Here is a 13,088-nt window from a genome sequence, read left to right as displayed (position 1 = left end):
CCCCCCGCCCCCCCGGCGGGGGGTGCTCGGGTCCGCGCGCTACCCGCGGTGAGACGGCGCTGCGCCAGGCGGCGCTGGAGGCGGGCGGGCGAGCACCTCGGTCGCCCTTTCCCTCCTTCCCCGCTTCTCCCGCCAGAGTGAGAGGCCTGTGTCTGGCAGGGGAAGGAGCGTCCCGCCCCCGGTCCCGGGTCTGGGCCGCCAAGCGGACATCACGAAGGGGCGGGCGGCTCCCGGGGCAGCCCCGCCGCCCCGCTCGGTGCGCCCGCCCCCGGGAGCCAGACGTGGCGCCTCCCCCGCGGCGGCGGGAGCTGGGAGGTGGGGTCGGGAGCCCGAACCCGGGGCTCTGATGTCACCGCGCGGCCGCCGGCGCCCGGGAGCGCGTCTCGGGCTGGAGCTCAGGTACACGGCGAGGCTGGGTCCAGGCGCGGGGGGTGGGCGGCCGGGCGAGCCGGCGGCGAGGAGCGGGTGGGAGTGGCCGGGGCGCCACGGAGCACTCGGCACCGCGCTGGGTCTGGAGGTGTTGGGTCCGCGCCGAGTGGGGTCTGCGCGAAGCGCGTCGGTCCCTGCGCGTCTGTGATCTTGGAAGAGGGGTGAGGGGCGCAGAGCCGGCAGCCGCGGGAGCTGGTGGGGAGCGCGCCGGGGGGGGGGGGCTCCCCGATAGCGCAGTGGTCTCTCGCCCCGCGTCCGCCAGCTCCCTCCCTTCAGCCGCAGAGCCGGAGGCTGGGGGCGGTGGGGTGGCAATCCTGGGCCCCTCCTGCCCAAAATCGCAGGGTCCCGGCGCATGTCCTGAGCCCTACTTCCCCGACGGTGAACCCAACAGGAAAGGCCGAGAAATGCACCGGCCAACGGCCATCCGCTCTCCCAGAGTCCCCGAGGCCCCGCACTCCTGCTACTCCGCGTGATTTTGTCGCCCCCTGCGGCCACCGGGCCCGTGCCTCTCTCCTCCCTGGAGCCCCTCGACTCAGCTTGAAGCCAGGTATGTGGTTTGACTTAGATCAGGCCTCCTCTCCCCAAGTGTCGCCAGTATCCTGCGTTTCCTGTCCGAGGCGCAGAGCTAGCGCCTAAGGTGCTAGAAGAGAGAGGATGATTTGCGGGGTGCGCTGTGGTGCGGCCAGGCCAGGAGAACAGGGGCCCCCTGGGAAACTGGGAGAGCCCCAAACTTCCCCAAATGCCTACTCTTCTAGACCTAGTCTGGGGTGCTGGGACTCAAGACACGGCCCAGGAACTCAGTCTGGCCGGGAGACTGCTGTGCAGGCAGCACCCCACAGAGAGCCTAGTGCTGAGGCATCTGATCTGGGACGGGTGGCCTGGACAACCTCTCCATAGAGAGGTCAGATGTGAGATGGCCTTTGAGAAAGTTAGGATTTAATTCCTGATCGCTGTTGGTCATTTGAGGCTGGCTGTCCTTCTGGTCACCTTACCTGGATCTTCTGTTGTCTTTGTGTAACGTGACCCACCAGGAAGCTGTCTTAATCGATTTCTTCAAAAACCTCTACCTAAAAACTTGGGTCAGCCTGCCTGCCTGGTCCAGTGTCTCTGCTAAGGGCCAGACCCACATCTCAACTTTCCAGCTGCTTGCCAGACTTGCCACAAACACTGCAACTCCCAAAGGCCCCAGACTGAATGAGCACTGGACCCCTTGGCCAGTTGCATCTCAGCTTCCTCATTCCTGAGACCAACACATCTACCTCCCCAGCCCCTAGCTCTGAACACTTAACTCCTTCTTGTCTCCTTTTCCTTTCTTCTCTTTGAGTCAGGTATTGAGTTGATCTCAAATGCCCTAATTCCACATGACCCCAGTCTGGTGGTTTTCCAGCAGGGATTCCATGCTGCTTCCCCTGCTCTGGTAGGACTTGGCAAAAAGTTCTTTTAGGAGCTCCTTGAGCTCTCACCTCTGGATTTATCTTCCATGCAGGCACTGGCTCTGCCACCTAGCCCACAGCTGACACTAACCCTGCTAAGGTTCCTGGGGTGTGGCCACTCCCAGGGGCTGGCTGGACTGCCAGAGGCTCCCTGAAGCCAGACAAGTGTGAAAACTCTCTGCTCTTTGAGCTGAGGCCCCAAAACACACTAAAGGAGCTGGACCTTTCTGGCATAACAGGTTCTGCAAAGAGCACAGGGTGAGCGACCTGCATGGGTATCAGGTGCTCGGCTTACCACTAAAAAAGCATCCTTGAGGAGTTCTCGTCGTGGCTCAGTAGTTAATGAATCTGACTAAGAACCATGAGGGTGCAGGTTCAACCCCTGGCCTTACTCAGTGGGTTAAGGATCCGGCGTTGCCGTGAGCTGTGGTGTAGGTTGCAGATGAGGCTTGGATCCTGTGTTGCTGTGGCTGTGGTGTAGGCCGGCGGCTATAGCTCTGATTAGACCCCTAGCCTGGGAACCTCCACATGCTGCAAATGCGGCCTTAGAAAAAAAAGACCAAAAAAAAAAAAAAAAAAAGCATCCTTGAGACAAGTTAAGGTCAATAAGAAAATGTACACATATTTTCTTATCCAGTTGAGCTGTTTTTATTGAGTGAACTCAGAATCCTTTGTTAGTAATTCAAATATAAGATAGAATTTTCAAGGCCTTTTTTGAGGAAACATCTTTGTATTCAAACAGTTACCCATTCCTGTAGATGCAGCAGAAGTCAACATGGGTGGCATGAGCCAGAGTAAACAGGGCTTACAAGCTCAGATCAGAAAGCTAGGAAGAGGAGTTCCCATCTTGGCACAGCGGAAACAAATCCAACTAGGAACCATGAGACTGCAGGTTTGATCCCTGGCCCCGTGATCTATGATGTAGGTCACAGACATGGCTCCAATCCAGCATGCCTGTGGTGTAGGCCAGTAGCCATAGCTCCTATGCCACTGGTACAGCCCTAAAAAGCAAAAAAAAAAAAAAAAAAAAAAAGGCTAGGAAGAGTCACAACATTGTAGATCACTATACTGTAATAAAAAATTTTTTAAATACTTTTGAAATATTTTTTAAAATTAAAAAAAATACTTTACATTAAAAAAAAAATACTGTGGCTCCCAGAGTTCCCACTGTGATGCAACAGGATTGGTAGCATCTTGGGAGCACTGGCACGCAGTGGATTAAGGATCCAGGTAGCTGCAGCTGCAGCTTACTTAGGTCATGACTATGGCTTGGATCTGAACCCTGGCCTGGAAACTCCATATGCGTTGGAGCGGCCAAAAACGAGAAAATAAAGTGTCTGATTAAACAGTTTATGTAGGTTAACTTATCTCTGGAATTATTTACCATTTTAGAATTTTTTTTTTTTTTTTTTTTTTTTTTTTTTTTTTTTTAAGTTTAGGGAAGAGAGAGGGCTAGTGTCTGGTTGCTAGGGGTTTACCTAGAGTAGGTGACAGTCCTCCAGGGGCTGCTCCTCAGGGTGGCTTCTTGTCTTTCTGAAGTCATAGAAACTGCTCTGCAAAAGTGGTCCCAAGCTTGAGTGTGAGGACCAACCTGCAAGGCTGGCCTTAGTGGGCACAAAGATGCCACCAGGTGGGTTCTGGTACCAGGTCAGCTAAGACACCCCCCCTCCCCCGGGAATGTTGCAGGTACTGCCTCTCCCTTCTAGGAAACACCATATCCTCCCACCACTGACCTCCCTACCTTCCCTAACCAGCAATCTGCAGCATCTGGGATGTTGGTGATCCTGGGCTTCAGAAGTATCTAGGAGACTCAGATAAGCCTGTTTTTCAGTTTCCACCCCAGCTCTGGGCCACCTTCCTCTGTACTCCCCATCAAGCAGCTCAGGGAAGGCAAGCCCCTACCCCCTCCAGTCCCTATAGCCCATAGGGAGCTCCTGGTTCCAAGACTCAAAGCTGCTTTCACCCTTATCCAGGCACACCCACCCAGTCCCTCCCCTCACTCCTCCTCCTGGCACTGGGGAAGTATTGATTTCTGGCTATTCCTGCTCCAAGCTGGGCTTGCCCGCTCCTTTGGTTCCCAACAACTGGAGTCACATGATCAGTGTGCATGGTGGCAACTGCCTCACTCATTCTGTCCCCTTCCTCAGAAAAGACAAGTAGGGAGAGAAGAGTGGCTAGAAGCAAAGGTGCCCTCTTCCTTCCTACCCCCCATCTACTCCTTGTAAGGCTGCTCCATTCCTTGTCATTCAACAAATATTTATCATCATTACCTGCCAGGCACTGACGGTACAGAGATGTGTAAGCGCAGGGCCTGTCCTCAGGAAGCTCAGGGGTGGATATGGGGAGACTGAATCACTAGTACACGGCCGCCAATCAATGTAGGGTTGACTGCTGTGATGGGGGAAGCTCAGGAACCGCTGGGAACCCGAAAGGTCAGGAGACCTCTAAGCTGAGCCCTGTAGGAGCAAGAGTGGCAGGACAAAGAGACCGGTGAGCCTGTCATTCCTAGACAAAAGGCAGAGGCTCCCAAGCAGGGGACATATTATCCAGGAATCTGCCAGTATTTTGAAGCGGCGGGGAGGGGGGGTCACCATTTACCACAGTGGAGTCTGGGCTTTGTTGGAGGCTTCAGGCATCTGGGGGGTGGGTGGGGTTAAACTGGCTTTCAGCAGGGTTTGCTTCTAGGAAATCGATTCTGGCTGCAGTAAGTTTGGAGGCAGGCCCAGATTCCAGGCAGGGATCTGACTCTTACCAGCTGTGTGCCTCTGGGCAAATCATTTCTCCCTCAGAACCTCGGTGTCCTCATCTGTAAAAATGCAGACAGCACTTGTGAGGGTCAAGATAAATATTTATTGAAAGCACCTGGAGCACAACCAGCCCAGAGGGAGGGAGGAAGGCTCTGAAGCTGCTCCTGCCACCTGACCCGGCCTCCCCCACCTCCTTTCTTTGTTGGCCTGCGATCTCGGACTTGATCTCGGATCTTGACCATTGTTTATCAGGGAAAGATCACAGGGAGAAGCTAACAAAGCTGCCAGGAAGCAGCCTGGGTGGGACAGGCTGGGGGAGGGAAGGAGCATGGGTACATGCAGCGCTCCAGAAGGTGCCAGGGTAGAGCCAGGGCTGCTAGCCAAGAGCGCGCCCCAGCGGGGAATGGGCTAGTCGCCAAGAATAAGTGAACTAAGGCCCTCACCCTCCATAGTGGCTCCCTTGGTCCTACTGCCCTTGCTAGCCCCGACTAAGGGGGTGACAAATGCTGGCGCCAAGGATCCTGTGGCCAGAGAGAGGATGTGTAAGCACCAGGCCCTCTGTGATGGAGGGGCCAGCAGGCTGCCCCAACCCTTCCCAGGAGCGCCTCACCCACCGCACCACGTCTGCTCTTCCAGGCCAGCCTCGGCCCTCGTCGGAGCCATGGAGGCCCTGGGTCCTGGAGGCGACCGCGCCTCCCCAGCCTCATCCACTCGCAGCCTGGACTTGCGGCGGCTGTCTGCGCGCGCTGACTCGGCCTACGGCTCTTTCTCCGCCGCCTCCGGCGGTCCGGAGCCGCGCACACCTTCGCCGGGGACCCGCCCGCTCCCCTACCTGGACTGGGACTACGTGCGCGTGGTCTGGGGAGGCCCGGCCCCCGCCGCGCCCGCCGCGGGCCCTCGCACCTGCCCGCAGCCCCGGCCTGCGGCGGCCGCGCACAGCGGGCCGCGTCCCCCTGAGCTCCAGGGCACCCCGGGGCCTCTCAGCCGCCACGCCACCCCGCTGCTGTACGCGCTGGCGGCCGAGGCGGAGGCCGCGGCGCGGGCTGCCGAGCCGCCCAGCCCGCCGGCCTCGCGGGCCGCCTACCGTCAGCGGCTGCAGGGCGCGCAGCGGCGAGTGCTCCGGGAGACGTCCTTCCAGCGCAAGGAGCTCCGCATGAGCCTGCCCGCCCGCCTGCGGCCCGCGGCCCCCGTGCGGCCCTCCGCCGCGCACCCGCGCTCCGCCTCGCTCAGCCACCCCGGGGGGGAAGTGGAGCCGCCGCGCCCCGGGGCTCCCGGGCCGGGAACCTCTGGCCGGGGACGCCTGGCCAACCAGCAGCGGAAGTGGTGCTTCTCCGAGCCGGGGAAGCTGGATCGCGTGGGTCAGGGGGGTGCGCCGGCCAGGGAATGTTCGGGGGAGGCCCGCTCCAGCTCAGGCCTTGGGAGGCTGGAGCCCCAGGAAGAGCAGCCGAGGACCCCGGCGGAGTTCGATGGTCACCAGATCAGGTGGCTGCCTGTGACCCAGCCCCGAGACATCGAGGACCCGAAACCCCGGTCCTTGAGGCTCGGCCATGGCTACAGACCTGCCGGTCGGAGTTGGAGCGCTTCAGGAGAAGTCTTGGCCCCGTGGGGAAGTTCAGGAGGGGTCATGCCCATTTCGCAGGTATGGAAGATGGGGGTTGCCAGCTTGGGATGGGGGCAGCTGGAAGACTGAAAACCTGAGCAACATTTCATCCATCTGCTTGCCTTTCTAGGCTGTTCCCCAAGGAGCAGAAACCACCAGCAGACCGTTGTTTCTGACCAAACGTTCTAGGTGAGAGACATGGACCCCTCTGGGGAATGAAAGCTGGGGGCAGGCAGCTTTCATAGATCCTGCCCAAGAAAGAAGAGGGCCTCCCACTTAGCCTCAGTTTGAACCTTCTGACCCTCTTTTGCAAACCACATCTCCTAATCCCTGCCCCCCAACACCCTACTGTTCCTCTGGTGCAGAACCAGGGTCATCTTTCCTGGTGACTGTGGTCAGTGTGGGGTCCCTGCCTCCAGGTTTCTGACTGAGAAAGATGCTGCAGAGGTGTGTCCTGCAGAGGGCCCCCAGAGCAGCCCCTCTGACGGTGAGCAGAATGTCTCAGAGAACTGCAAGGTGTCTGTTCGGCTTCCTTCCCTTCCCGATGATGAGGTTTTCCTGGAAGAAGCCCCGCTGGTCAGAATGAGATCACCTGCAGACTCCTGCGCTCCCTTGGGGCTCCCATCCAGGTGAATTCCCTGGGGCTTTTAAGCAAAGTGAGACACCCCGCTTCCTACACGCGTCTACAGAATGCTGGAGGAGCAGGGAACCCTCTTGCTGCTGGGGTCTGAGAGCCAGGAGGCGGGGGTGGGGGTGGGGGTGGGGGCAGGTTGTCCTTGGAAGCCACCACTTATCTTTGGCCAGAGCTTTTTCTGATTCACTGTCTCTTCCACTTCCAGGGTCCATGCCTCTGACCAGCATTATGGAGCTGCCTTGGGCCAAAGGGCTGACCAGGCTGTAATTTCCGCAGCGAAGCCCCTCCATGAGCACTCAGAGACTGCAGGGGCAAATGACTGCTGGCAGGGGGTAAACGGTTCTGAGAGTGACTCCAGGCCTCCATGCTATAGCCCCCCTGGGACTGCAAATGGTGACATCCCAACGTCTGACACTGGACTGCAGACCACTGACCCCCCCACAGCTGCAGAGTCTGACCCCCTCAAACCTCTCCCAGCGGATGTCCTGGGACCTCAAGCCAATGACACCCCAAGGCCTCCGGACTACACTGCCCTGGCTTGGGGCACTGGCCAGTCTGGTTCCAGGCCAGTATGGCCCAGTCCCCGCCTCGAGGAGCTGGTTCAGGAGCTGGCCAGGTTGGATCCCTCTCTGAGTGATACTCTCATCTCCTGCCCCAGCCCAGAGCCATCCCTGGGCCTGCTGGATGGGCTGATTCCTTTAGCTGAGATCTGGGCTGCAATGAGGCCAGGCTGTGAGGAGGCTGAAGAGGAGGCTGCTGCTGCTTCTGAGCCAAGGTGAGTGAGCGGCACCTGGGACTCAGGGGATTCTGAGCTCCTGCAGTGTCTGCAGTGTGGGGCAGGACAACCCAAGGAGCTCTGGTTTCATCTCCCCTCCAGGTCCTATCTACCTAACTCCACCCAGCACCTGCAAACTTCTCAGGCGGAGACAAGGCCCGAAAACCTTACCGCCCACACTGTGCCTGACCAGCCCTGTGACCAAGGTCTCCCTGAGCCAGATAACAGCATCCAAGCCAAGAAAGTGAGTGTGGAGGTCTGGCGGGCGCCGGGTGGGGCAAGAGCCCAGAGACTGGGCTGAGTACTCAGGGCCTGGCTCCAGTCTTAAATACCCATGCCCTCCCTGCAGGTGGAGCTGGCCAACCTCCTCCACAAGATGCTAAGGGACCTCCAGGCAGAGCAGGAGCAGCTGCAGAGAAAGGCCCAGGCTTGGGCCAGGTGCAGGGCTGCTCTGGAGTCCGCGGTGGGCCAGGCATGTGCCCCCCAGGAGCTCGAGAGGTTCAGCCGGTTCATGGCCGACCTAGAGCGGGTGCTTGGGCTCCTGCTGCTGCTGGGCAGTCGCCTGGCCCGCGTGCGCCGTGCCCTGGCCCGGGCGGGCGCAGACGGCGACCCTGAGGAGCAGGTAAGGGTTAGGGGAGAGCGGGCCGGTGAGGGACCTGCGGGCTCTGGCTGGAGGCATCCCGGGAGCGCTGGCACCCCCGCCCGGCTCACGGCGCCCTCCCCCTGCGGCTCCAGGCCTCTCTGCTGCAGCGACTGGGGCTCCTGCAGAGGCAGCAGGAAGACGCCAAGGAGCTGAAGCAGCACGTGGCGCGGCGCGAGCGGGCCCTGCGCGAGGTGCTGGTGCGCGCGCTGCCGGCCGAGGAGCTGCGCACCTACCGCGCCCTGCTGGCCGGCAAGGCCGCCGTCCTAGCCCAGCAGCGCAGCCTGGACGAGCGGGTCCGCCTCCTTCAGGACCAACTGGACGCTGTCAGGAACGACCTTGGCCGTCGTCCCCCGCCTCCCAGGCCGGCCTGGCCCCCAGGCACCCGTCCTCCGGACAAACCGCCCTTCCTCCCCTCCCATCCTCTGGTTACAGGCGGTGGGGGTGGGGAGCCCTGCCCCAGCCTCTCCCTCTCGAGGTGACCTGAGTTTATCCTGTGCTTTTGCATTGGGGTGGCGGAGCACCCAAGCCGGACCTTCCCTGGGGTCCTTTTCCAAGTCTTCTCACGTGGCCTTACCCAAGTCTTGCGGATTATTTGGTAATTAACTTAAGAATTTTTAAAACTGAAGTATTTCCCCCCCTCCCCTTTTGTGATGAGAAAGAGGCTCCATCAAGGTTGGCTGGAGGGAGGAGAGACAAGTCACGGGAGTATTTCCACTTAAGAAGCAAAATGGCCTTTTTTTTCTTTTCAGTAAAAAATTAATGTGGGAAGTGTGCAAGTCGGCTGGAGCCTGGCTTTGAGCAGGGATCTTTTTTGCTCAGTGCAGACACCAGTCCTGCCGAAGGTAGGGCAGAAGAGACATTTGTTGCAGAATACGGCTCAGGTCTGGGGATCTAGAAGACTGAAGAAACAAGCTTGAAATAGGAGGGGGCCGTCTCTGTTTTGGTGCCTGCATCATTACCGCAAAAGCCTAGGCCTTACGGGCTGAGTTCAGGTCTCCTTTGCGGGTTTTGACCTGACTCTGCAACCTCAGTAGTGGAAGTTGGGGGCTGCCTCACTTCAAATCTCAAAGGATGGTAATTTCCGCTAATGGAACATGGGTTCAGATGCTTTGCTGCCTAAAAACCCTGATGAAGGTCAGGTATGCTTGGACATTTGAGGACATTTATTACCAGATCCTGGAAGAACTTTCTTCCTCTTCCAGTTATGTCATCTAAATGTATCCAGTTCCCCTTTAGAGACCCCCCTGGGTCAACCAGGCTTGGGGAGGGAGGGTGGGAGCTACAGGTGAGTTACGGAGCACCTGGAGACCTGTTATGGGGGAGATGCTGAGGACTTGCAGAGGCAGTGTCATGTGTGTTCTGAAGATTTGTGGCTGGGCTGGGGTCGGGAGTGGGGAGTTAAGGGCGGGAGTGGTGTGAAATAGGCTACACACGCCCCTCTGTTTGTGGATTAGCCCTGTGTACACAGAATCAGTGTTAAGTTCGCAAATATACAAGTGAAAAGTCTGCCCTAGTGTTTGCAGCTGCAAAGGCCAGGGCAAGAACATTGTCCATGCAAACGTCCAGTGTGTTTTTGGTAGCTGGGTACATTCACAAGCATGTGTATGTGTATCTAAAGCCTGCTGACCCCAAAGTGAGAAATCTCTGCTTCTGGGCTCGTTTTTTCTGATGCATATTGTCACGAACTGCAACTGGCTGGGAATTTTAAAGGGTCGTATTCATACCAAAAGCATTAGTTATAACAGTCGCGCTATTGAGCACAGAACAATGCTCACATTGTGCCTTTTTATAAAAAACACATGGGGCTCCTGCTGAGGCAGTTGTGGGTTCTAACATTATGCTTTGCTTCTCTCCTTTGAACGCTGTGGGCGGGGTCTCGGCTCCAAGCTCCTCGGCCTAGCAGGCTCCCTGTAAGACGCTTTCTGGATGGAATCTACTGACTTCTGTCTTTTTACACCGACCCCATTGCATTCTCCCACTTGGATAGTCTTAGAAACACTTAACGCCGTCTATTAGGCCAGCGGAAATTGGGAAATTGCGTATTTCAGACACATCAGCCCCAGCCCCCAGGATGGGCATGAGAAGCAGCGTCTGCCTTTGTCTGGTTAAACTGCCTCTTTGCTGGGTTTTGCTCTGCGGAAATTGGAGGCTTCGGTGCTAGTCTCGACCAGATCGAGGGAGCACACGAAAGCAGGGCCACACCTCCCGCGCCCATCCTTCCATTTTGCCGCCGTCTCCTTCCTGCCCCCATCATCTCCTTTCCACCCACCCCTTACTCCTTCAGAGGGCAAGAAGGAGCTCACTAGGCTTGTTCGACAACAGCACAGCAAAGACTTTGGGGCCGGGGGCGGGGCAGAAGCCGGTGAATTCCACCCCCGTGGACGCTGCCAGCAGAGGGCACTGTTCTCCTGGTGATGAAAGCGTCTATCTCCACTTGACCACCCGCAGCCTCCTCAGCTCCCAGGCCGTCTCGGCTAGCCACAGGGATTTTGGCTCGTTCCAAGCAGTGTCCTTGTTGGGGCTGAGGTTAAGCCCTTTTGCTTCTAGCGGGAGGGCATTCTGGCCAGCCAGCTGTGGGCAGGGTGGTTCGCTTTCCTTTGCCACAAGCCTTTTGTTCGAAAGTCCCTGGGGAGGGGGAAGCTGGGGGGTGTCGATCTCGAGTATCAGTATCAAAAAGAGCCTTACTAAGAAATAGCAACAACAACAACAACAACAACAAAAAGACAAAAAAAAAAAAAAAAAAAGGAGTTCCCGTCGTGGCGCAGTGGCTAACGAATCCGACTAGGAACCATGAGGTTGCGGGTTCGGTCCCTGCCCTTGCTCAGTGGGTTAACGATCCGGCGTTGCCGTGAGCTGTGGTGTAGGTCGCAGACGCGGCTCGGATCCCGCGTTGCTGTGGCTCTGGCGTAGGCCGGTGGCTACAGCTCCGATTCAACCCCTGGCCTGGGAACCTCCATATGCCGCGGGAGCGGCCCAAGAAATAGCAACAACAACAACAAAAAGACAAAAAAAAAAAAAAAAAAAAAAAAGAGCCTTACTTAGTTCCCCAGGGTGGAAAAGACGGTTTCTCGGGTCTCTGCGGCAGTTTTCTGCCTGCGCCCCCGCCTGCTGGTCCCGCCCCCACCCGGGCGCCCGGGTGCCGCTCCCAGGCTGCGCTGAGCAAGGTTGTTGCTGGGCAACAGTAAGCCTCGTGGCCTCCTCCCCCGCTTGCCTCATCCCGCCTCCGCTGCTCCTCCTAATAGGGATTTAATGAGGGTACTTTTTACCTCCAGACTGTAAATTGCAAACCGAGTAGGGAAGCAATAACGTTCCGCGGCGCCCCAAACCAGCGCGCAATCGTGCTGGAACAGCCTGCCTGGCACCCCGCGTACCTCGGCGAGCGGCTGGTGTAAACCTCTGCGCTCCTCACGGGAGCAATTTACAGCGTTGCTCAGTCACGTGTAATTCAGAAGCTTCCTGGGCCCTTCAGGTCGAATGCGGTTGAGGACCGCAGGCGGAAGAGGTCAAAGGGGAATGTAGGGGACGGAGGCAAATGCTGTAAAGCAATCCTCCCAACGACTCTGTGGCGTGACTGTCACAGCCTGGCTGCAGATGAGACAGTCATGACGGGTGTTTATCTGTTGTCTTTGAAATTTAAGCCAGCACCAACTTCTCACTTGTCTCCCACTCCCCTCTGGAGGAGAAGTCTAGATAGCTCTCGCTCAAGCGCTGTCCTCTCCCTTCCCCCCGCCGTCTCTTCCTTTCCTCTTCCCTGCAGTAAATCTCAGGCCACCTCTGCTCCACAGGTTCAAGTCCAGAGGTGTGGCCGTTCTGAGACGGTGATGCCAGTCACAGCTTTTTTCACGGCAAAAAAGCTATCTGGAGAGGAACAGAGAGTCTATTTATTAAACCATTTTAAAAGGTCAAATAACTTCTTCCAGGAAAGGCCCAAAAAAAGGGGGGCAGAATATGGGTCCTGGGTGGGCCCAGCTTTATAACCATGTACATGGAGGGGTGCTTTCAGTCCAGAAGGCTGAATGACTGCTTGTTTAGATCTGGGAGGTGCGGGTGGGGATGCTGGAGGAATGTGCATGAAGAAAGGCATTGTGGGATTTCCCTTGTAGCGCAGCGGGTTAAAGACCCAGCATTGCCACTGCAGCAGTGCTGGTCACTGCTGTGGTGCAGGTTCGATCCTTGGCCCAGGAATTTCCACATGCCACTGGGTGTGGCCAAAAAAGAAAGAAAAAGGTGACATTCTAACTTAAAGCATTTTCATTTTCAGAATATGGGATAATTTTCCTTTTGTGAGAATACATTTCGTTGGTAGAGTTAGTGTTGTTTATATATATATATATATATAAATGCTACATAGTAAAAGAATGGTGATCATGGAGAGCAGAGCCACAAATAAGATTCGGTTTTGGAATTAGCCAGCTATCCCTTTGGGACCAACTGGGCACTCCCTAGTGTTTCCGGATGGCATTGCAGTTTACGAAGAATTCTACTTACTGATTCCCTGTGTTTCTGCCTCTCCACAGCCTGTAGGATGGGTAATGCCAGTCTCATAGAGAGGGGGAGATGGAGCTTGGGGAATTGGTTTATTTGCCTAAGGTCACTAAATGAATAAAGGGCTAAAATGAGCCCTTCTTGCTTCTCTGCAACAGGACAGTGTAAGGGAAAAGAGCACCAGGATAGCGTCTGGACTGTGACAGCTACTGTGAGGTCTGGACAAGTTACTTACAGTTTCCCTAGGCTTCAGCTTATTCTTTTTTTTTTTTTTTTTTTTTTGCTTTTTAGGGTTGCACCCGAGGCATATGGAGGTTCCCAGTAGGCTAGGGGTCCAATCAG

General features: G+C 56.9%; 1 protein-coding gene and 1 long non-coding RNA gene across 7 annotated transcripts; one reads left to right on the top strand and one right to left on the bottom strand.

The window, feature by feature from the left end:
* The first annotated feature begins 277 nt into the window (after positions 1 to 277).
* Positions 278 to 9,902, top strand: SHROOM1 (shroom family member 1). Of its 4 annotated transcripts, none has more exons than XM_085014521.1 (9): positions 278 to 399; positions 821 to 976; positions 5,246 to 6,248; positions 6,340 to 6,398; positions 6,629 to 6,838; positions 7,049 to 7,618; positions 7,721 to 7,862; positions 7,968 to 8,240; positions 8,354 to 9,902. In XM_085014521.1, exons 3-9 carry the CDS (start codon positions 5,271 to 5,273, stop codon positions 8,738 to 8,740), a joined length of 2,619 nt encoding a protein of 872 aa, XP_084870647.1. In that variant the 5' UTR covers positions 278 to 399; positions 821 to 976; positions 5,246 to 5,270; the 3' UTR covers positions 8,741 to 9,902. The 4 variants fall into 4 exon arrangements, with proteins under 4 accessions (XP_084870647.1, XP_084870648.1, XP_084870649.1 ...); XM_085014522.1 differs by lacking the exon at positions 278 to 399 and adding an exon at positions 464 to 590; XM_085014523.1 differs by lacking the exon at positions 278 to 399 and having other exon boundaries at positions 835 to 974; positions 5,242 to 6,248.
* Positions 2,567 to 5,819, bottom strand: LOC102159960 (uncharacterized). 3 transcript variants are annotated; one of them, XR_014838771.1, is made up of 5 exons: positions 5,694 to 5,819; positions 4,615 to 4,668; positions 4,133 to 4,318; positions 3,341 to 3,415; positions 2,727 to 2,863 (listed from the first exon to the last, which is right to left on the bottom strand). It is a non-coding gene; the product is annotated as an uncharacterized LOC102159960 (long non-coding RNA). The 3 variants fall into 3 exon arrangements; XR_014838772.1 differs by lacking the exons at positions 4,615 to 4,668; positions 5,694 to 5,819 and adding an exon at positions 4,461 to 4,588 and having other exon boundaries at positions 2,573 to 2,863; XR_014838773.1 differs by lacking the exons at positions 4,615 to 4,668; positions 5,694 to 5,819 and having other exon boundaries at positions 2,567 to 2,863; positions 3,341 to 3,466; positions 4,133 to 4,256.
* Positions 9,903 to 13,088: the final 3,186 nt, after the last annotated feature.

This window comes from Sus scrofa, chromosome 2 (assembly GCF_054392235.1).
Source record: "Sus scrofa isolate SSC_HxYL_T2T_F1_AM1 chromosome 2, Sscrofa_HxYL_maternal_Yorkshire_Landrace_v2.0, whole genome shotgun sequence".
NCBI lineage: Eukaryota > Metazoa > Chordata > Mammalia > Artiodactyla > Suidae > Sus > Sus scrofa.
The sequence above is the reverse complement of the archived record's forward strand: the minus strand, read 5'-3'. Positions and strand labels throughout refer to the sequence as shown.

Bases quoted from the DNA above. Each gene is read 5' to 3' on its own strand.
- SHROOM1 (XM_021084746.2), top strand. From the start codon at position 5,148: ATGTGTAAGCACCAGGCCCTCTGTGATGGAGGGGCCAGCAGGCTGCCC. The intron at 6,399-6,628 runs GTGAGAGACATG...CCCTGCCTCCAG, and splicing joins TTTCTGACCAAACGTTCTAG to GTTTCTGACTGAGAAAGATG. The intron at 7,619-7,720 runs GTGAGTGAGCGG...TCTCCCCTCCAG, and splicing joins GCTGCTGCTTCTGAGCCAAG to GTCCTATCTACCTAACTCCA.